Below are 24922 nucleotides of genomic sequence, written 5' to 3' on the forward strand. Positions count from 1 at the left end.
TAATTCGGTTCGACTGTTCGAGGATTGTTCGAGAGTGCCGACTCTTAAAACGTAGTGATTATATGCTCTTTGGTTTGCTAAGATATATTTTTATGTTGTACAGATTAATGAATGTAGTTAAGCCCCCTCCAGACTATGTGCGTGAATCGCGGCGCGACGTCGCGGAGCGAACATATCGCGAAGTTGACGTAAGACTCCACACTCGCACACTTCACGGCGATTTCGCAGTTTGGTTTGCGGCAATATGGCGGAAAAGCATCAGCTGATCGAGTTTAACTGTTAGTTATCTATGGCATCATACGTGATTTAGCTGTTTTTCCATTTTGTTTTATTGTAAAACCGTAAAATATAGCTGCTTAATATAATATAATCATTATAATTCATATTTATCTTGCCACAGAGGAGCCAAAATATTGTGTAATGTGGAGTCTTGCAAGTTCGCGCTTCGCGTCTCCTTTAGCGCCCTCCAGACTATGCGCGTGAATCGCGGGCGAAGCCACGAATGCGAGTGTGGAGTCTAGTTCGCTGATATGCGAAATCGACTCCAGACTCGCGTTCGCGGCTTCGCGCCGCGATTCGCGCACGAGTGTGGAGCGGGCTTTTGACGCGGGCCGAAATACCGACAAAAAACGGAGAACAAGGCGCGAAGGCGTGAACAATCTGCGAAATCGACGCCACACTTGCGTTCGCGGCTTCGCCCGCGATTCACGCGCATAGTCTGGAGGGGGCTTAATAATACCAGCTGAATATTTTTTTTTTTTCAGAAAAGAGTATTTAGGGTGACCATGCATGTCGTAAATAAATTAATAACTTTTTTTTCTACACGACTAGAAAATTAACGTTAACCTCACTGATAAGCCCCTTCCAGACTATGCGCGTGAATCGCGGGCGAAGCCGCGAACGCGAGTGTGGAGTCGATTTCGCTGTCTACGAAAATCGACTCCACACTCGCGTTCGCGGCTTCGCCCGCGATTCACGCGCATAGTCTGGAGGGGGCTATACGAAGCGTTGCTTATAATTTAGAAATGCGCAGTGTTAGTCCTGCTCACGTGTCCTGAATCACCTGTATGTAAGCCACACACGTAACGATAAATCGTAGCGATAAAACTGCAGTCCGAACTGCGCAGTTTTAAAGTTTGTCAAAAGCCCCCTCCAGACTATGCGCGTGAATCGCGGGCGAAGCCGCGAACGCGAGTGTGGAATCGATTTCGCTGTCTGCGAAAATCGACGCCACACTCGCGTTCGCGGCTTCGCGCCGCGATCCGTGCACGAGTGTGGAGGAGGCTAAAGGACTGTCTCATTTCAATCATAGAGAGAGAGAATCATACTATCTTTGTCTTACACTAATACTAGCACCTAAAAGAATAGGATGAGTATAATTTTCCTGGTTCTTACTGACTGACAAATTGGTTTGACCAAGTATATCTGCCGTGTGTATGACAAATCGTTGTCGATTATCGTAACGATTTGTCATACACACGGTGGATAAAATGGCGTAAATCGGACTGCACAGTTTTATCGCTACGATTTATCGTTACGTGTGTAGCCGGTAAGGGCCCAACCTTTTCTGTTCTCTTTCACGACGCAGCAACTAGTATCATTTCTCTCTCCTCGCTCTTTTAAAATGCCGTTTGTCAAAAAAGGACAACCATACTGTTGACAAGGTGGACTTCAAATCAAGTGTTGCCTTTCTTGATGCGCCCAGGCTGTGTATGTGTGCGTAAAAGCGTATATGTGTGCTCTTTTAGGGATGTGAAAAGTCGATTTTAATCATGTTATATATCGATAAACGCTACACAGCGGAACGAAATAGAGATTAATTGAAGCTTCAATATCTTCGTTAAACATAAACATAATTGAAATGCTAATGGATAATGAATATATTATAATATAATAATATAATTCAATTATTGCGGAACACCTATTTTAGGAGGTATTTATGTATTTTAATTAAATATCTGAACTTTCCCTTGGTTCCCTGCTGGGGCGTGACTATAAAATTGTGATCTGATAACCACAATAAAGAATAAACGCGTTTTTGGTCATTTTAGGTATCGTTAAGCCTTTGAAGTACAATTAAAATTGCAAGAAATGTCGATAGTTTAACGATATGACTTTATCGACATGGCTACAGCAACGTGGGCCACATTGTTAATCGTACACTAAACAAAAGTGGCAACAGTGACAGCTCGCTATGACACCGTCTATATATATTATAAGTCTATGGTAGCCGGGGTAATACTTATTATAGGATGTCTGTGGTATCTGTCAAGACTGTCAATGTCAAGTATGTATTTTTCACGGACGTAAAGATTAACTGGATGGCGGACATTGGCCAAAAAGTGTGTCCACATGAGATAGTCAAGGTGGGCCGTTGTATCTCTTTCTAATTAGGGTGACCATACGTCTTATGTATGTGGGATATTAGGATAACATTTAAATATATAGTTTGACCAGGATCTTTCCTTAATCGTGCATAGTTATATTAGTAATAGAAATCATACTGTCTTTTCGCCTAAAAAGGGATGGATATAGTTTTTTCTCTTCTGTAAAACGCTTCACACAACCTTAGGTACTTAATTTAGTTGTTCTAAATGGTGTGTTCACATTACGGCACCTATGCAATTAAAACTGCACGAGGCCATGCGCTTGGCGAGGAAGAGAACCCTATGGAGGAACCTGTGGCCTATTTTATAAAGCTACAAGTTACAATTTACAAGCGGAAGTCTCTTTCTAACCCTATGTGTTAGAACGAGACTTCCGCTTGTAAATTGTAACTTGTAGCTTTATAAAATAGGCAACTGGTCTTCAACAGAAGGATATGATGTCACGATCCTCAGTATTGAGGGACCAAGTGAAGAAGAAAAGCTGTTACTAGTACTTAGGCGTAGGTACTGGATTACGAACATGGTCGATCGTCAGGAACGTGGTCCGCCGTAAAGTCTTTCAAGAACACAGGTATGAGTGAGAGAGATAGAGAGACAAATATGCTGACAGAACCAGAGGGTCTACTGTGAACCATGTTCGACGTGTTGCCTCTCTGTCACACTTACGTACGAATTTACAAGTGCGACAAAGACGCAACGGGGTAGGCTCTCAGGACAGTGGAGGAATTACATACAGTCTTTGCCGCCTTAGGACCCAAGCCCTACATAGCAAGCTCTAGCCGCCCCCCCTTTCTCAGCACCCATCATATAGACTGCCGCCCAAAATATCTGGCCGCCCTAGGCCCGGGCCTACTCGGTCTTAAGCCCCCTCCAGACTATGCGCGTGAATCGCGGGCGAAGCCGCGAACGCGAGTGTGGAGTCCTGAACGCAAACCTGCGAAATCGACTCCACACTCGCGTTCGCGGCTTCGCCCGCGATTCACGCGCATAGTCTGGAGGGGGCTTTAGGGCAAATTCGTAACTGCCTGAGGGTTGCGTGGGTCCGCTACGCCCGCTTGCTATCGTTTTTAACTAGGACGCTTGTCACTGGACCATAGACATCGAAGTTTGCATATTGCGAGCATGTTTCTCTTACTGTAATTACTCCTTTATAGGAGTAAAAGAGAAAGATGCCCGTAATTTGCGAACTTCGGTGTTCACGGTGCTAGGCCACTTGTGCGAAAAGAGAAGAGTCGTGAGATGTAAAGAAATTAGTGATGTGCCGTTCTTAGTAAATTAATCCAAAGAGGGTAAATTCCCAGTAACGTTTCTGGTATCGTCCCAAAAGTCAGTAAATTACGATGTCTGTAATGTTTAAGGACTTTGGATTTCAATTTTGGTAATTATTTATTCTGTATTGGCTCTCATTTCACCAATTTAAACATGCCGAAATAAATACATACCTATTTATATAAACTTACTTAAGTACCTAATAAAAATTGTGTAACACTGATTCTCATTGTGCCGACATCATAGTCACCCTAATGAGTTTGACAATGTTGTCTTGTATTTTTATCGCAAAATGTAATAATTGTGGCTTCCCCGAGAAACAATATTCCACAATTAGAAATTCTTTCACTCCCACAACCTTTAACGCAACATATTTTCACCATTTTTAGGAAATTTTGCATTCACGTGTTTTGATAACATGTCATGACGATAGGGATACCAATTAACATTCAAAGTTTCTATAATGTCTACAACACCAAAATTAATGTTTTTTTTTGTTGCCCACATGCTTGGTTAAATCAGTTAAATATTGACATCATACTTATTTACAAATTTCTTAAAAGATATCAGAACCTTACTCTGAATATAGCATTTAAATAATATAAGAAGTTATTTAATTTGAGTAGTATATTTATATAAATACTACCACAATGGTATATTTTTAACAATGGCAACACGTGCGAGTGAGACACCGCGACCCACCTTTGCTATCTCAAGTGGACCGTTTTTTCTAGTCTGGTACGAACGTCTTTCTAGCTCGGTGATAAAGTTCAATTTAGTATGGCAAAAAAAGTGACAGTGCAGTCCATCTTATAAGTCCATGGTATTTTTAGGATTTGAGGTAAAGTTACTTTGTTTTGTTAATTTGTTAAACAAAAAACAAATCAACAACGAAACAAAGTCACGATTAATTTTGTTTTATTTACTTTTGATACATACATTCCCTTCAGATGGCTACATCACTTGCTTAGAGTGGATATCATATTCCTGTCGTGGAACTTTGCCAGACGAAGGGCTACCTATAGGCATTAGTGAGGGCATACAAACGACATAGCGGTTGCCGTGATGGACGTGATGTATGCGTGTCGCTGCTGCCTGCGGCGTGCTCCGGACAAGGACCTGACGACGCCGTACACACATCTCGGCATGACGGAGATATATGCCGACATGATCAAAGAGTGCTTCGATATACATGTAAGTACGACAATCTGGTTAATGTTACACACTGTTACACACACACACAGCTACACTTACTCAGATAGAATATTCGTGTAAATTCAATCATAGATGATTATGTTGGAAGCGTTGGTGGCCTTAGGCCTAGCGGTAAGAGCGTGCGATTTTCGGAACTCATGTACGAAATATCATTTGATATTTACCAGTCGCTTTACGGTGAAGGAAAACATTGTGAGGAAACCAGACTAATCACAATGAGGCCTACTTTCCTCTATAGGTTGAAAGGTAAGATGGCAGTCGCATCCGTAAAATCTATTGCCTATGTCAATTCTTGGGATTGGTTGTCAAGCTGACCCTAGGCTAGAACCGTGGCAAAATTCTGGGATAACGCAAGAAGGTTATGTCAGAACTACATGGCCTTTAATTTATACTAGTAAATATGTCAATTTACCTTGTAGCTGGTGGTGAGCGGCTCGGGCTCATACGGCATCTGCTCGGCGTGCGTGGGCCGCCTGCGAGACGCGAGCGACTTCAAGCTGCAAGTGCAGCGCAGCCAGGCGGAGCTGCAGGAGGCACTGCTAGTGAAAGGTCAGTTTTTAGTGAACAGTTTTGGACTTAAAATCTGAGTGCATTAAGAGAAGAGTTGTGGTATATAAGGGAACCAATTCATTTTATGACTCTCCACATTCACACTGTGATAAGCATACTTTAGAAAATCACCAACAATTTAAACTTATTTTATGCTTATTTTCTATACCTTACTATGACACAAACATCATGAGGGAGAGAGTAAAATAATTCTAACTATGATGTTGCATGTGTCGTCCAGAGGAATCTGCGGTCAAGGGTGAGCTGGCTGATGATGCGGATGAAGACCTTGTCTCCGATGCGTTATGTAAGTGCTTATTTCTTATGAGCGACCAGCGAGCAGGTTTTGCACGGGTTAGCTAATTATACACCCAAACCATCCTCAAGAATCATTCTATTGATAGGTGCAAACCGCATGAAAATCCGTTTAGTAGTTTTTGACTTTATCGCAAACAAACATACAAACACACAAACAGACAGACGCGGCGGGGGACTTTGTTTTATAAGGTGATGAAGAAAAATTGCTTTAAACAAGCGTTTTTGCATAATTTGGTTGGGTATTCAGTTGTTTAATGCATGGTCACTATCAGATATATTGGAGCAGCTTGGGTGCTCAAAAATATCTAAACTAGTCTCTATTTCCAAGGCGGGTAATTCCGAAAGGAAAAATACTGAAAAGTGGATAGTTCCAAAAAAAACCCGGCAAGTGCGAGTCGGACTCGCGCACGAAGGGTTCTAAACATCATCAAACATCAACATTTATTCAGCAAATAGGCCACAAGGGCACTTTTACACGTCAACATTGAATTTACATAAAAGCAAAAATAATAACATCAACAATTTTATAAAATAAAACTAACAATTCAATCTAACGTATTACAATTACTAAGAGATGTATATGGTCTCTTAATGTCGAATTACATACAAAATACAGATAAAAAAACACACACAAAAAAAATCTATAATATTTAGAGGTGTAAATGTCTCTAGGTGTCAGAACTATAAGATTATATAGTTTATCAAGTTATCCTTAGAGATGTATAAGGTCTCCAAGAGTCAATATCCTGTATAATTAATACATTCATTAAAAGAAAAGAAACATACGAGAACAGAATGAGGCGTCTCACTGTAATTAATTAATAAAAGTTACTAAGTATAGTATATATAGCTAATAGCTCGTGTTAGCTTAACAGACCAGTCTCCACAAACAGCACCCGTTCACGAGTATGACGCGTATCTCAGCCATCGCCTCCCTCAACCTTCATTCGGGAAAGTGGCGACCCGATCAACAACGCCACCGTAAGCAAAGACTTTTAAGCGAGCATGACATGTTCAAGCTACCGGCCTATATTAATATTAAAATAGTAATAACACGTAGCTGTAAGACACGGCATTTTGTGTTCATATGTTACATAAAAAGACAGTAATATAGCTTCACATAATTACTAGCCTAAGTTGACTTAGAGATGTAAAGGTCTCTAAGTGTCAGAAACATTAAAAATATAGGTAAGTATGTACAATCAAAAATAAAAATCAAATAAATAAATATGTACTTAGAGATGTATAAGGTCTCCAAGTGTCCAAAACTAAAATTAAATTAAACAATATAATCAAGCGAGAACATCATTGTCTCATGTGTCAATTCTACTGGACACTAGCATATTTAATTCACAATGTAAAAAAAAACAATATTTATTTAATTCTTATTATACTAATGAAATCAAGCTACCGGCTTAAAAGCATCTCTATCGTTTATAAAATCATTTACAGTGTAGTACGCCTTACGTAACAAGGAGTGCTTAATGTGCGACTTAAATTTATGAAGTGGTAAATTCACTACATACCATACCTACATTCCGTACCATAATGCAAAAAAAAAACAAAAAAAAAACGGTCACCCATCCAAGTACTGACCACTCCCGACGTTGCTTAACTTTGGTCAAAAATGACGTTTGTTGTATGGGAGCCCCATTTAAATCGTTATTTTATTCTGTTTTTAGTATTTGTTGTTATAGCGGCAACAGAAATACATCATCTGTGAAAATTTCAACTGTCTAGCTATCACGGTTCGTGAGATACAGCCTGGTGACAGACGGACGGACGGACGGACGGACGGACAGCGAAGTCTTAGTAATAGGGTCCCGTTTTACCCTTTGGGTACGGAACCCTAAAAATGGTCTCTTATCACAACGGAATATGAGTGATTATTACATTATTTTCAGGATTACCAATTACCCAAATTATCATTCTCGAATGCCCAGGGGTGGCAAAATACCGGGCACAACACCTCGGCTCACCGGGGTCTCTCCCAGAAGTCGTCGGCAACGTCAAGGGTCAGCTAGGCTTCTTGGTAGAGTTGGGTTGGCAAGCATAGTGCCGCCAACCCATCACGCAAAATAGGCGCAATAATATGACGTCGATTTGCGGAAACCAAGCCCGCGAAAACCTATAACCTATATACCCAAATTATCCGAAAACATGTCAAGAGATAGGTTGAATTGAATGCATGTAACTGAAATGTCCTTGTATTCATATAATTGCACTTTTGCTTCAGACGAAGTCCCGATAAAGTTGGAGTTGGATACGCTTGATGAAGATGAGACGGGAAAAGTGTTTGGTAAGTTCCCGTTATACGTATAAGGAAATCTTTAGGAAGCAACTTACAACGGTAAAAATATTGGTGTACAAATCATTTCAAAAATATGTCCCATAACTCTTATGTCAGTGAATTAAGAACTATGGGACATATTTTTGAGTAAGTTGTCTACACCCATATTTTTACCGTTAACTGTACAAGGAATTGTCATTTCGAACATCGATCGTACGACATATAGTTCGTTTTTTAGCATTAAAAAAAAAGGTAATATAGACGGTCAAGCAAATCTTGTCAGTAGAAAAAGGCGCGAAATTCAAATTTTCTATGAGACGATATCCCTTCGCGCCTACATTTTTCAAATTTGCCGCCTTTTTCTACTGACAAGATCTGCTTGACCAACTATAAATCCCATTTCAGAGATAAAGGTGTCCTCCTCTCACTGTAACATATTTATTTTAGTATTTGAATCACGCGAAAAGGCGCATATTACAAATACCTTAGTCTAGAGAGACCCCACACTAGCACAGAATAAAAAATAGTACTACTACTAACGTACAGAAAGGAAACTTCCTACAAAACCGAAGTTTGACAGCGGTTCAGGGTCGAATCATGCTATCCCTTTCTAATGTATGGCACTATCCCTTTCGACTATTTATCGATGTATATAAAGCGTGTATCGTTTCAGATGAGGACCCTCTAATAAAGTCGGAGACGTGTGAGGATGTGCCGAGTGACTCGGGGTCAGGTGAGTCCACTCGGTCATACTGCAGGTCCTTCACAGTGCGCGCTGTGCAGTTGTGGAACAAGTTGCCGTTATCCCTTAGACCAGCGGTCGGCAACCTGCCGTATGCAGCTCGTGAACCTGTCACTTGCGGCTAGGGTTGCCATATGGAAAAATTAAATGTCCTGATAAAAATCCGGACATTCCTTGTAGCAGATATTTGGCGTAGCTTAAACGACGCCCCGGCGGCGCGCTGCTCTCTGTGGTGTACTGTCACAGATTATATAATAGTTCTTACGAACAGATACTTATCTCTCAAACAAAACGTAAATACCTACCGTTTTGTTACCTACACAAAAATACAATGGAGTGACCTTCAACGCGCCGCTCCCCGCACCGCGCGCACCGGCACAACGCTAGGGTTGCTGACGCTTAGAAATGATATATAAATACCTACTTAAACAGCGGAGTGAAATATAAGCAAAGCTAAATCTTAAATTATACCTAATATTCCAATTATGCATTAGTCATGTCATGTCATATGTCCCTGCAGCAACCGCAGTGTTTACGCCGTTTTATAAACCGCGCAATAATCCCAGCAAGAATTAGTTTTAAAACCTCGTGTAATTTAAAACCAGATAGAGATTAATGTTACACAATAAAGAAAATGGAAACCCCATGAATACAGGTAATTAATTATAAGTTAACCAGAGCAAAAATTTGTAGGCACTTTCCGGTGTAAAGTTAACTTACTGTCGTTAAAATAAACATTTACCAAAATAAATTAAAAATGTGCTACCTATTTCAAATAGTACAGTAAGTAGTAGTAATAATAAACATTACAGAAATTCAATAGTAGGTAGGTACCCACTACGTAGCTTGTAACTATCGTAAAAATTGACAGCGCGGCGCGCGGTGACGTGCGTACGTGAGCGCGTGTGGCAACCAACTGGCTTGCTTTTCTACCGTGAACGGGAGCAGATTCGTAGGAATAAATCCGAGCTCGCGCGGAGAGTTCCATAGGCCTGGTACTGTATCGTGGATCTACTTTTCCCTTTCCCTTCGCCCGATCCCGTAGCCCCCTACCCGGGCGCGCATTTTATTTTTATAAGGTCATTCCTAAAAATCACTCATGCCAAGTCCGGCCGCAATCCGGACAAAGGGTAAAAAATCCGGACATGTGCGGACAAATCCGGACGTATGGCAACCCTACTTGCGGCCCGAGTGCCGCCTTGGCTATTTTGTATGTAATAGTGACAAACGACAATGTCTCAAACTCATAAATATTAACATAGTACGGCCCGCGTCACCTCCGTTAACTGCTATGTGGCCCTTGGCTGCTAAAAGGTTGCCGACCGCTGCCTTAGACAGTAGTCCCAGTCTGTAGCATCACTCAAAATTAAATTGCATAAACTATGGCTATCCAATGACTTGGGCTCTGGTTGAGTACTAAGTATTTTTATTTAATTATGTTTATGTACAGTAGAATCCGCTTATAATGACATCGAAGGGAAGTGACAAACACGTCATACTAAGCGGATGTCATATAAAGCATAGTGGATTAACTTCTTTTTTTTAACTTTTTCCAAATTAATCTCAATTTTCGTTGCGAGAGATGAGTTTTATTAACCGTGTACCGATATACATATCTCGAGAATCAAAACAAAAACAACTTACACGACACGCACGTGTGAGGAAAGCGAATTAAAATAGCTGTCTAAGTAAATAAGGAGAAACCCCACTTCCATGTAAATAAGCAAATTTAAATATAAAACTCAAAATGAATAATCAATATTACTTCTATTCCCATTACTGCCTAATAACACTATGTTTGGCGTATAATTTAGGCATAACTTGTCGTTAGTTATTTATTTACCTTGGTTCAAAGTATATACAACTGCTAAAACAATCACTGGTTGTTATTGGGGTTATAAGTATCATAAATAAAATAATAAACACTACATGTGTTGAAAATAAAACTGTTTATTAAAGTCAATCATCCTATTTATTCACCTTATTATCAACAACTAATAAATATAATTACTAAGAGTAATTATTCACTAAGAGATGATTGAATTAATTAATCCATCTATTTAATTAATCAAGTAAATACTTAATTATTATAATACATATTATTAATTATCAACATAGTATTTACTTAACTTTGAATATTCCTTTGGCGACGATTAACTCAGTGCTGATGCTCAAAGCAGACTGACCCAAATGAATTTGGTCGGGCCCTTTTATGCCCATCGCTAGCCAGCCACTTGCACCTGGTTAATTATGCCACTTGTCATTCCACAAATGACGTCACAATCGTGGTTTCTCATGTACCTCGTCCATTTATCGAAATATCCAACATAAAATGATTATTGTGACGTCTAGGTTCTGTTGTTGTATTACAAGGTAATAAATAAAACTCAGTTGGTCAGGCATGTGCTCCGCGACCCGTCTGCACGGTATGACAGTTGACAACAGAATGTCGACCTGCAGGTAGTTCGCATTGCACTTTTATTGTGTAAACGTCACATCTCTTCCTTTTTATAAATGATTTATTTATTTTACATTATGCGTTAGCTATGCAACAATAGTTCAACCATCTCACATCTGTTTATCTTATAACTGCTAGGTTAATTTAGATCCTAATTCCGACTTACTGCCACCGGTCCGGAAAACAGCGTTAACCTCAGACCCGAGAAGAACCGGTGGAAGAAACTCGGCTAGGTGTATATATATTTATTTCTCAACAGTTCAACGATAAACATTTTTAACAATATCAATCTTGGAATATTTAGAACTCTTCCTAGTATCTCTCTCAGTTGCTTAGCGGTCAGCTGGAAGAGACCCCTTAAAAGGATAAGTTCATCTTTGTACATATTTATTCTATTCTCTTATTGTTATGTACTTGTTTAGTGTAATAAAGTGTTTTAATACAATTATGGTTTTACTTTTACAATGTCAGTCCCTGTCCTTCTCCTTTTTGCAGTTTTGAGTCTGTTTTCTTTTATTCACATTGATAACTCGGGGTTTAAATACCTTACGAGTTTAACCTTAATTGCTACATATTTTCTTTGGATGCTTACACTTTTCTAGGTTTTTCCATTAGCATTCAAGCTATGTACATGTTTCACACATTAATATCTATTTCGAGAGTTTCCAATAAAATTGTTACAAGCAGGTTGCTTTCTAATAACATCTCGTACCTGTACATTATTTATTGGCAACAGCCGATTGCCTCAGTTTTACTTGGCTTGTTTGATAGGTAATACAATATAATATATAGATAGGATACAATTTATAATATACGTAAATGGTCCAATGTTAAATAAGGTAAAAAGTCTTACAAGATACACCACAACCTGTTTAGTTTTACTTGTGTATTGCCGGCCTAGCCAAGGTTACAATCGCCATCGCTTCGACAACGAAAAGCATTATGTCTCTCTATCACTCTTCGATATTAGTGCGACAGTGACAGCTGCGTTTCGATCGCTACGGAGCGTAAGCGATTGGTATCCCGGCTACGCGGCCTGGTATGATATTTACGCAACCATGATCTATACCTACCTACAAGTAGATTTCTATTACTCAGGTATAATGATGTAGGTACCTACATATTTGACCGTTATTATTATAAATTGCATTGGATTGGATATATTATTTTATTACCGTTTTTTTAATTACAATACTTGCTGAATACAGATCAATACCTGTTCTGTTAATCTAGCAACTTACTGTTACTCATATAATGAATGAGATTATTTATGTCATGAAAACAACTCCAATACTTGCTTACTAATTGGAAGTTGATTTTAGCCTTGACTATAGTCTACAGTAGCCCTTGACTACAATATACAGTCTTAATTTGATCATGATTACAGTCACATTAATTATTATTATTTTTATAGACATTTTGTTTCCATTAGGTTCAATCATTTAAAAATATATTATAGAGCAAAACTAGCACTTGTGTATGTTCATTTTCCTGCCTTGATTGTGGCATATATTGTTTAGCTCTAATTATTTATATTTTACAAGGAACCAATGGAATGTCATTACCATGAACACGGTTTCACTTTACTTTATTATTTTTCCGTTGCTTTAATAAAACCCTAGGCCATTTTGGGTTTTCGTTCATATTTGGTACTAAGTACCGAAAGTACGATAATTATTAAACAACGACTTAAGTAAATCACTCTCTGATAATATATGTAATATATATGTACTCTTGAAAATATAAAGAAGTTCGATCTGCAACCTCAATTTACAAGGTTTGTTTGATTTGTTAGTCTCAACCTCAATTTGGCAAACTAGTTTGGTGCAATCAAGATCACGTCTGGTCCTTAGGGTTTTATATGTACACAGTATAAATTTCCCTCTAACGTGCCTTTTTATTACACTTAAAACTCATTGCTATCTGGGTAATTGTCCGATATTGATGCCATCACTTGGCAGTCCGTTTTACGAACTTGGTTACTATTTTCGTATGTGTATGTTTTCACGATTAGGAACAAGTCATATATAAAGTAGCCCAGTGGGAGTGCAAGGTTTCACGCATCGCCACTGATTGGTATGGTACTTTGTTTTTATTTTCAGCATTTACTTTAGATACCTACACGATGTGTGGCATTGTGACAGACCCAGCGTCTATTTATTTACCTTTAATTTACCTTTGACCTGATTGTCAATTTGTAGAATTATGTGTTCTTATGGCACGAAAATTAGTTGATTGGCTTTAGGTAATTTATTTATTTCTGGACTTTTATCTAGTCGGCCCGTCGACTTTTATCGGTATTCATTTAGTCCTAGTGCTTTGCATTTTGAATTGGCCTTTGTAGGCACATTTATCACATGCCGGCACATTTTATCTTTTAGGGGGTAGGCGGCGCCATTATCGCAATCCTGTCTACCTGTTTGTTATGTTGGCCCAAAACTCTTTCCGTTGCATCCTAACATTTTATCTATATTTTTCCATAATCACTTGTTTATCGTAACTGAAACCCCTAGATTCAACATTTCTTTTAGATCCACGGAGGCTCAATTTTCAACAAATCTGTCAATAAGATCGTTTTCCTTTCCCGCATTGAAATCACGTTTAGACTCATTAGGAATAGATTAGATTAGACATTTTCAAAGTCCAGTTCCTGTTGCATCAGTCGAATTATGAATTGTTCATACCAAATCTGTTTCCGTGAAAGGTATTAGTGTAATTCGTCGACAGCAACTTTGAAAATGTCCATTACACTAGCTTCTAAAACGTGCGTACTTGGAGGAGTGCTCGCAGCTAGCAGGCACACGACACTTAGGCACATTCTAAAGCACAATTAAGACATCATTGTAAAACTATCCGTAAGTAAGCACGGAACATGTGCGTTAGGTAAGTACCTTCTAACTACCGGGTTTCTGTACTTAAGGAGTTATCGAAGTACCACAACGTGTAAAAACAGAACAGGTAGACACATATACATAGGATTGGACCCCAAGACATTACATTAAAGTTCGACGAGTCTTTGTGACAATAACCTGAGTTTCAATCTTTAAGGTTAATTATAGTCACATATTACTAACAATGTTTTATGGATTTTTCCTGAAATATATTAATTTTTAATTTTGAGGAACTTATCATTTGCACTACATGGGCCGATATCCCATGCAGCACTCGCGGAGATTTCACTCCAATTGTAGGTATTTATTTATACGGAACTCGTATCTTGCATAAACTATGCATTATATAATACCTTTGGCTTTTCAGTCTATGAAACTCGACTTTGCCTGTTTGTCATATTTATAGGCAAGGTTGTGTCAATGTGTAGTTAATCATTTTAAATACACCATAGTCGGCATCAGCAACCCTGCCCCACCACCATAACCGCGGTACTTGCATTTGAAAACTCGTTTTTAAATAAATAACCTATTAAGGAGGACAGGGTAAGCATTTCATGAGTTTCCAAATGCAATCGATCACCGCGTAATCATTTCTGGCGCGGCAGAATTATTAACCATACCTTCCCAAGGCCCACGGTCCTACCAGATGAAGTAGGTAAGTAGATACTTTCTAAGGTCGGTAAAATTTGAATTTTTTACATCTATTCCGAAAATGGATATTTTAATATAATTATTTTCAGGAAAATCTGTTTACTGCATACATGTACGACTCTAAACTTCAGACTCTCAAGACTCTTAGACCCTTTAGATTAAGACTCTTTAGATTCTATAGACTCTTTAGACCATTTAAACTCTTACAATCTTTAATACTCTAATTTAGACTTTGTAGACTCCTTAGACTCTTTTGACTATTAAGACTATTTAGACTCTTTGGACTCTTTTAGACTTTTTAGAGACTCTTTAGATTCTTTAGACTATTTAGAATCTTTAGCCCTTTTAGACTCTTTATACGCTTTAGACTCTTAAGACTCTTTAAGTTCTTTAGACTAGACTATTTTTTTTCCTTATTGTGATGTGAAAAACAGTATGGGTCACATGGTAGCAAAATTATTTTCACTTTGGGCGTTAACCCTTGAATCCCTCACTAAACTCAGTATTCCATTTTAGAATCCCTCGCTTCGTTCAGGATTCAATGTTCGCCGTCAGCGTCGCCGTAAGAATAACATTTTGCTCCTTAGCGACATAGGTTGTGTTTAATTGTAGCACGGTTGCATCTGTTTTGCTTCGTTCCATTTTAAACAAAACAAAAGCAACCCTAAATCCTACATTGTAGATTCAGATTTCAATAGCAAGTTCAGATTTTTCCTTGTATGGCTGGGCCCCAGGAGGGTAAGTGCAATATTACCCATCAGATTAACACAACAACATTGACAACTATAAATTCCCTTTTTGGAGAATTCTCGTATTGAGCTTAAGCTTTACGACAAATTTCACCGACAGTATCAGTTTGTTTACTTATTTTTCCTTTTACATTATAGAAACAAGACCCAGATAATATATTATGCTCATTTGGTTAAATAATTTAAATGCATATCTAAGTAGCACGTAAACTAAGTAGCACATATTGTATAGCAGCATTAGCAGCTGATCTGTTGATTATTATTGAGTTTGACTCGAAATAAAGAGTACATTTATTATTTATTTAGGTAGATAACTTCCGGTTAAAAGTAATAAACCTTATTATGTGAAGTATTATTAATCATTTGCCCTTAATTTGATACATTTGTGAGCTAATAATAAACTACACCGAACCCAGATATTGTTTCAACAACCGTTAACGCAGACAGCACCACGTTGGTATACTTAGTTGTCTTAGTTACCCATAATAAATTACCGGTGAACAGACATATTCAGCACTATACAGCAATATGCGCGACAGTTTATTTATTATACGTATAGCTTAATTATAGTTTTACACGATTCCATAAATTCACAGTCGCTATAAAAGTTTTATTTCTATTTTATAATAACTTATTTTACCGTATTTGGCTTAATTTCTGTTCACCGACCCGTTTTTGGAAAGCTAAAAGCATTAAATAGTATTTAAACTGAATAAGGCGTTGAAATGTGCCCTTTAGTAATACTATTTGCGTAAAAATAGTTTTTTTTTTCTCGACCAAAATATAGTTTATGTACCAGAAGTGTACCTTATAAAGATGTTTATGTGCTCAGAGCTATATTTTAAGTCCACATTGGGTCAATCATACCTGTGCTATTTGGGTCATTTGTCTCCCTCCCTTTCATTGAAAAAATAATTTCAAACTGATCACTTTTTGTCGGATATTTAGCAACTACATCGGTTTTGTTTTCTTTTTCTTACGTTTTTTATCCTCGTCGCCATTGTGACGTCTAGGTTCTGTTGTTGTATTACAAGGTAATAAATAAAACTCAGTTGGTCAGGCATGTGCTCCGCGACCCGTCTGCACGGTATGACAGTTGACAACAGAATGTCGACCTGCAGGTAGTTCGCATTGCACTTTTATTGTGTAAACGTCACAATTATAACATCTTTTCATTAAATTCCGTTATACATAATTACTAATCAGTAATATATATACATAATAAATCACTTAAAAGTAATGTACAAATCTTAGTAGTAGGTTAACTACTATATTATTGTTAAAGTTACCACTACCCCTGTTTCTCTTATCTACCGTGGTTTCGTATCGTACCCACATAAATCACCAATTGTGTAAACTTCACGTGAAGTTGTGTTTAAGTGTTTAAATAGTGCAATATATTATCAACATTGGACTTCAAAGAGAAACAGGTCAGTTTCATACGTAATACAATTTGTACATAGGATAATAATATTCTAACACGGCCATACTGACTTGTACTTCGTTCCCGAAGTACACCTCATTATGGTCTGTTAGGTAAGTATTGTATGATCATACAATTTCGATACCCATTACTATAGTTTGGCCAGAGACTGTCTCATCTCAAACATAGATAGAAATAATCATATTATATTTGCCTTATGCTAGTACTAGCACCCAATAAAAACAAAATATAAGATAAACATATACATATATATTGCGCATCTCTCTTTTTTTTTTTCAGGCCAACACTTCAAATGCACCATTTATTTTTTTTTGCATTTCTCTTTTTTTTTTCAGGCCAACACGTGTACAAATGCACCAGTTATTTCTTTTTGCATTTCTCTCTCTCTTTTTTTTTTTTCACCATGGATTTCTCAACTTCATCAAGCATTCTTTCATACATCATTCTCTTTTTTTTTTTCATTGGCCATAAAGTGATATATGACTTGCTCATAACATCACCATCATCATCGTCAGTCATATGACCAACCAACATACATCTCTTACATACATCTCTTTACTTTGTCTTTTTTTTTATAATACATAAATTATCACCATAAGTATATAAACTTCTTAGTCCCATAGCAAGCTCAACTAGCTTATGTTTCGGGCACTAGAAGACGATAGAGATGTATAAATATATTTATGCATATGTACATAAATATTCATACTTATATACATAAAATAAACATTCACGGCTAAGGAACAAATCCTTCCGATAAACACACAAATAGATGTACCCACTGGGTATCGAACCCGGGAACTCCAACCTGGTAGGCAATCTCTTCTTTTTTTTTTGACAAATGAAAACGCCAACACATGAAAGTTTCCAATCCAAGACCTCCAACCTCCGTAAAACTTACTAAGTTCTTCTTCTATAAGCTTACAACCACAATAAATAATGAACTTAAAAGTGGGGAAATAAAACTAAGCTTTACGTATCTGTTCAATACAAAATTATTTTGGCATTCAGCTGGCATTTAGATGGTCGGGGAGGCCTTGTACAACATGGAGGCGGTCAGTTGAGAAGGAGGCTGACTCAAGTGGACTCGACTGGAAAGAGCTGGAAGTAGCTGCTCAAAATTGTGACAAATGGAAAATAATTCTGCGAGCCCTATGTCCCTAATTAATTTACAATAAATTATGTTTAAAAACCATTCTCCTGCCACTGGTAACGTCTATCCTACAAGGAGATCTTATCCTTTATTGTTTAACAGAAATAAACATTTTTTTTCATTTTCATTCTATTAGAACTTCCTACGTTGGATCGCTCCTAAGAATTTTATATAAACCTAACCTAACATAATTTTTAACTCCGTTCGGCCATCCCACAAAACAACTAGGTACTCTAAAAGTCAGTGGTCAGAATTCTCTATAATGTATTCAATATGTATAGATCTATCTCTGAAGCTTCGATGGCAAAAATGCGGTTACATATAATAGGAAACGTACTTCTTCTTAAATGTTTTTTTTTTTTGAGCTTCGATCGTAACTGTATTTAAACCTATTTAGCAGATAACGAGATAATCTCCTAGTTGAATCTTAATTGTGCAAAAGAACTTATCGTACAAAGGCGTACTTTTCATACAAAAGTCATTCTCTAGGACAGCGGTATTATGGTCGCATTTTATCACCCGCCATTCCATGAGTTACTCTCGTATTACATTTTTGTTAGAACGTGACAGGCATGGTGGCAAATGACAAAGAGCCGACCGTATTAGCCCTACAGAAGGTCATAGGTACAAAATTGCCTAGTACAATTAATTACCATCTGACCATGTGAATGGTGGTACATATACATATAACGGTTTAAAATATTGTATTATTATTTATTTACGTTCCTTACAAGTCAGCTAGACGAATTTTCCTAAAGGAATACGTTTATCTTATACTCATTAATCGATCGTACCTACTCTAAGTTGTGTATTTTTCTTTTTTTTTAATAAAGTAATTTTATTACCAAGAGAATATGTCCTTTTTATTTACTGAATAATTTTCATGTGCAAAACACTACCTTTCAACTTTCACGGTTTCAAAACATTATTTACTAATACGGGACTTCAATTTTATTACCTCTGATAACCACAAGAACAACTGACTAGTCTACTTTTTGTACGACGTAATTGTCTAAAGTTGTCACTGAGGTATCTCTTATTTTAGTAGTCATTTAATATTCAATCAATTAGTAAATTTATTAAGCTAACTGGAAGCATACTATCAAAAACGCTTTTATGTCAAAATTTTAAAACACGTATTACTATCTGTACACGGAACTAGCAGTAAGTCTCCTATCTTACGACGGTATGTACAAAATTGTAAATAACCGTTATTACTATTTATGCAAGTATCACGACTACAGACTGTTGTATATCGATAAGCTTACGAGGAGCTTGAAGATTAAAAAGTATGCTGACTTTATCCTATACAGTACTTTACAACGACCTGACAGTTGAATATTATTTATTTTATTTCATTTACTGTTCTTACTTATTTAAACAGTCTCTTGTATCTTTAAGATATGTGACTTCGATATCAGACTATTAAAAAAACTAACCTAAGTAACTGGCATTATATAAATATTAAGTACCTAACAGATATTATAATAATATTTATTATCGTGTCAATCGTAACAAAAATAAGAAATAATGTGACTATTCAAATACAAAGAACGTACAAGGGCATTTTCACTTTCCCGTATACCGTTAACGGTAGGTTAAGAAAAGTCACAAAACTGACGATCAATATCAAAACCGTGACACTTAAATAAAGTATCAAATTCGTAACTAAACCGGCAGCTGAACGTGACTTGAAATACCTAACTTATGACACGCGGTAAGTTACAATTCAAATGCCCATTATATTTAACCGCTTAGCTAAATTCAAACGTAGTCTTTAATGGAGACCTCAAACTCTTCTAATAAAATAAGATTAGAGTTGTAGCTAACTGATTTCGAAAAATAATTATCCGGGCTATAAATAACGTTATTTCAACGTTTTCACAAATAACCCTTTTTTTATTCTCCTATTCAATCATTAACCAAATCGTCGTTTTAAATAGAATATATTTATTTAAGTCTCATTATGGCTGGTTACATACGACCGGTTATAAAAAGAGCAGATGTTTACGTTTATCCAAATCAGTAACTATTCGTAGGTAGTTTCGCGGTGAAGGTAATAATACTGATGTTGACGACGTTTAAGGTATTTAACATAAATAGTCCTACTTTTTAAATTAAACCAAATTTTAACATACCAGAAACAACATAGGTAATTCATCAGTCATCCTTCCAGACAGGCGCCACTCCGCAGCGTCTCACAGGCGCGGCAGTTTCTGTTTCGCGATTTCCTTTAAGCTGTTTGCTGCTGTTCTTCATAAAAAGTGTCATGCTTAGTATACCAAATATCTTGTTTCACCTGGGGTTTTCACTGAAAATGAGATACCAGCAGTGTCCTTGTGTCCAGTATAGCGCAGCATACAGTTCTTAGAGTTGGGTAGCGTCCGGCTTTTGACTAGCATAATCAGTCGTATACTCGTACTGCTCCTGAAACATTAGTTTTGTAGGCATAGAATGTGTGTAACATCCCACTTCTGATGTGAGAAAAGCGAATTAAAATAGCTGTCTAAGTAAATAAGGAGAAACCCCACTTCCATGTAAATAAGCAAATTTAAATATAAAACTCAAAATGAATAATCAATATTACTTCTATTCCCATTACTGCCTAATAACACTATGTTTGGCGTATAATTTAGGCATAACTTGTCGTTAGTTATTTATTTACCTTGGTTCAAAGTATATACAACTGCTAAAACAATCACTGGTTGTTATTGGGGTTATAAGTATCATAAATAAAATAATAAACACTACATGTGTTGAAAATAAAACTGTTTATTAAAGTCAATCATCCTATTTATTCACCTTATTATCAACAACTAATAAATATAATTACTAAGAGTAATTATTCACTAAGAGATGATTGAATTAATTAATCCATCTATTTAATTAATCAAGTAAATACTTAATTATTATAATACATATTATTAATTATCAACATAGTATTTACTTAACTTTGAATATTCCTTTGGCGACGATTAACTCAGTGCTGATGCTCAAAGCAGACTGACCCAAATGAATTTGGTCGGGCCCTTTTATGCCCATCGCTAGCCAGCCACTTGCACCTGGTTAATTATGCCACTTGTCATTCCACAAATGACGTCACAATCGTGGTTTCTCATGTACCTCGTCCATTTATCGAAATATCCAACATAAAATGATTATAACATCTTTTCATTAAATTCCGTTATACATAATTACTAATCAGTAATATATATACATAATAAATCACTTAAAAGTAATGTACAAATCTTAGTAGTAGGTTAACTACTATATTATTGTTAAAGTTACCACTACCCCTGTTTCTCTTATCTACCGTGGTTTCGTATCGTACCCACATAAATCACCAATTGTGTAAACTTCACGTGAAGTTGTGTTTAAGTGTTTAAATAGTGCAATATATTATCAACATTGGACTTCAAAGAGAAACAGGTCAGTTTCATACGTAATACAATTTGTACATAGGATAATAATATTCTAACACACGCATCAAACGTTTCGCATTGAAAGACGTGGGTACAGCTACGAAAACCAGCGAATTGTCAGTATAACCGGACATAATTCCATAACAATAGGATTTATAGGTCATAGTAAGCGAATTGTCACTATAAGCGAAGTCATCTTATCCGACTTCGTCACATAGAATTTTATATGGAAACCAAACTTCGCACAGTAATTGCGTCATAGCAGGCGTATAAACACCATGGATTGCCTCGAATAAATACTTATGTTACGGTTTAGAAGTCATGTTTCATCCTTTTTAGGGTTCCGTAGCCAAATGGCAAAAAAACGGAACCCTTATAGATTCGTCATGTCTGTCTGTCTGTCTGTCTGTCTGTCTGTCTGTCCGTCCGTATGTCACAGCCACTTTTTTCCGAAACTATAAGCACTATACTGTTGAAACTTGGTAAGTAAATGTATTCTGTGAACCGCATTAAGATTTTCATACAAAAATAGAAAAAAAATAAAAAAAATTTAGGGTTCCCCATACATAGAACTGAAACTCAAAAAAATTTTTTTAATCAAACCCATACGTGTGGGGTATCTATGGATAGGTCTTCAAAAATGATATTGAGGTTTCTAATATCATTTTCTTCTTAACTGAATAGTTTGCGCGAGAGACACTTCCAAAGTGGCAAAATGTGTGTCCCCCCCCCCTGTAACTTCTAAACTAAGAGAATGATAAAACTAAAAAAATATATGATGTACATTACCATGCAAACTTCCACCGAAAATTGGTTTGAACGAGATTTGGTAAGTAGTTTTTTTTTAATACGTCATAAACCGTAAACCGCAATTTTATTATGATACTTGCTGTTACGGAACCCTTCATGGGCGAGTCCGACTCGCACTTGGCCGCTTTTTTTTAAGAGGTTTTGTCGCGCAGTGACGATGTCACCCCCGTAATGAGATCTAATAGTAATAATGATGTAGTAGTGAAGTATTACCTACACCACTACATGACATTTTAAGTATAGTTTGCACATCAACCTGGCCTCGCCTGATAGTGGCGATGCCAGGACGATGTTGCAACTACCTATGTTGGTGGTTTTTATAAATGTCATGTCATGTCATGTTTCATCCTTTCATTCTTGTAAAGTACTACAATTATCCTTTATAACCAGAGGGGTCATCTCATTTTTTTGTGTGTCCAGTGACGGCGGAGCCGGGGCCCCCGTGTTCTCGCGCCCTTGACGGAAGCACGCCGAGGCACAGTGGAGAAAAACTATACGCCTGTGAAGACTGTGGCAAACATTACAGAAAAAAGTACACTTTGAGGAAACACATACAACACAAACACTTATCGTCCGGACAACATCAGAAACATACTAGTGAGAAGCTGTATAAGTGTAGCCATTGCGATTACAACACCATTCGAAAATCAAACTTACGTGCTCACGAGAGGAGACACACCGGGGAGAAACCATACACATGTAGTTACTGTGATTTCAAATGCAGTCATAAATCTACCATACGAAAACATCTATACACGCATACAAACGAACCAAAGAAATTTAAATGTAGCGATTGTAACTACGTGTGTAGCCAGAAAGGACACCTACTAAGGCATCAGATGATACACACCGGTGAAAAACCTTATTCATGTAGCCACTGTGATTTCAAATGCAGTGATAAGTCGAGTTTGAATAAACACCAAATGATACATACTGGGGCGAAGCCATTTAAATGTAACTATTGTGGCTACCAGTGTAGACAGAAATCAAACCTACACAGACATCAGTTGAGACATGTTGAGAAGACTTTTTAATGTTATTGTAAGTTGCAGATGCAATACAAACACGTCAATTGATACATACCGTATACAGGGGGGCTAAAAAATAGCTATATATTCCCATTGTCAGCGAGGTTTTGGGATTATACCGAGCAACTTTTACTATGGGATTGGTCCCCGAATCCCCGAATCTGCTAGCAGTGGGGAGACACTCCTGACTTCGGTCGAACTCGGCTCCGCTCGGCTCAGCATTGCACCGAGCAATTTTTGGGGTTGGCACCACGTGTCGTCCTTTTGCGTGCACGACCACAGATAAGATAATCACTTGATTTTTGACAACCCTAAATAGCCGAAAGGGATAGTGCCATGTATTAGAAAGCATGATACGACCCAGGGCGGCTACCGCGAAAGCCGAAATTCGCAAATTGCGGGGATCTTTCTCTTTTACTCCAATGAAGGCGTAATTAGAGTGACAGAGAAAAATCCCCGCAATTGACGATTTCCGGTATTGGCGGTAGCCCTACTGAACCGCTGTCAAACTTCGGGTTTGTAGGAAGTGTCCTTTCTGTACGGTAGTACTATTACTTCTTCTGTGCTGCTAGTTACCAGTGGAGCATGTGTCGGGTGTGGGCTGTGTGATGTGTGTGTCGTGGTTCCCTTGCACGCGCGTGCACGATGTGTTCCCGGTGTCGTGCCGGCGTGTGTCGCGCAGGAGTTGTCTACGTTTTTATTAAAGTCAAATATATTTCGTAATAATATTGTGCATTTTCATTTTCATTGCATTTCTTCTTATACAGATGCTAGGCCAGCCAGGTGGCGACCGAATCGGCTTTTGATCTAATAATACAAGATTTAACAAAACAAGTACACTGACAACGCTAAAGCGGTATCCAGACAGGATGATCAAATCGACCGATTTGATCAGAAATGGAAGTGGCGTCAATCTCCAATTTAATCACCAATTTTAGATTTATGGTGATATTAGAACCCTCTAAATTGAAAAAAATGCCCCAGAACGAAAATACTGGCACGTGACAAGGACAAGCAATAATACCGCTTTCTCTGCTACTCCTACTGAAAGATACATAAGACTATCTCGTTCTGTCAGTTACCACCACTCATGCCAGATCCAGGTATATCCTAGATTCATGACTGACCTACACTGACGTGTAATGAGTTTGCGTGAAACGAAACGCAAACTTGACAGACATGGACAGAAGTATTAAATTGACAGCTGACAGGCGCACTGTATGACTGTCACAAGAACACTCCCGTATTCCGTTCATGGGTGTGCTTTTGCAAAATCTATTATTCCATCCAATTTTCGTAACAGTGAATAGTGAATTAAACCAAGGAAACCTCAAAATTGTGAAAAAGAACGTCCTTTAAACAGCTCAAGAAATCAATTACTTTAATCGTCAACACACCAGTTTACTCGGTAAGTGTTTTTCGAAATTATTTTGTATTAACCGTAATGTTTTGAGGAAAGGAATGCAGTTTGCACGTAATAAGTGAGAAGACAGAACTATGGCTCAGTTGTATTTATATTAAAGATGATTTTGTAGATAACATTGTG

The 24922-nt window shown here is 37.5% G+C and overlaps 2 protein-coding genes across 2 annotated transcripts in view; both read left to right on the forward strand.

The window, feature by feature from the left end:
* LOC134673873 (uncharacterized) overlaps nucleotides 1-24922 on the forward strand; it is a 244826-nt gene that overhangs the window by 61365 nt on the left and 158539 nt on the right. The window lies entirely within an intron of this gene.
* LOC134673878 (zinc finger protein 287-like) lies at nucleotides 4640-23784 on the forward strand. The gene is made up of 6 exons (XM_063531933.1): nucleotides 4640-4850; nucleotides 5291-5420; nucleotides 5662-5727; nucleotides 7975-8037; nucleotides 8702-8761; nucleotides 22769-23784. The coding sequence occupies exons 1-6, from the start codon at nucleotides 4722-4724 to the stop codon at nucleotides 23380-23382; spliced, it is 1062 nt and encodes a 353-aa protein (XP_063388003.1). The 5' UTR covers nucleotides 4640-4721; the 3' UTR covers nucleotides 23383-23784.

This window comes from Cydia fagiglandana, chromosome 19 (genome assembly GCF_963556715.1).
Source record: "Cydia fagiglandana chromosome 19, ilCydFagi1.1, whole genome shotgun sequence".
In the NCBI taxonomy this organism is placed as follows: Eukaryota; Metazoa; Arthropoda; class Insecta; order Lepidoptera; family Tortricidae; genus Cydia; species Cydia fagiglandana.

Coding starts and splice junctions, on each gene's coding strand:
- LOC134673878 (XM_063531933.1), top strand. CDS start 4,722: ATGGACGTGATGTATGCGTGTCGCTGCTGCCTGCGGCGTGCTCCGGAC. Junction 5,421..5,661: donor GGAGGCACTGCTAGTGAAAG/GTCAGTTTTTAG, acceptor TGTGTCGTCCAG/AGGAATCTGCGGTCAAGGGT. Junction 8,762..22,768: donor GCCGAGTGACTCGGGGTCAG/GTGAGTCCACTC, acceptor TTGTGTGTCCAG/TGACGGCGGAGCCGGGGCCC.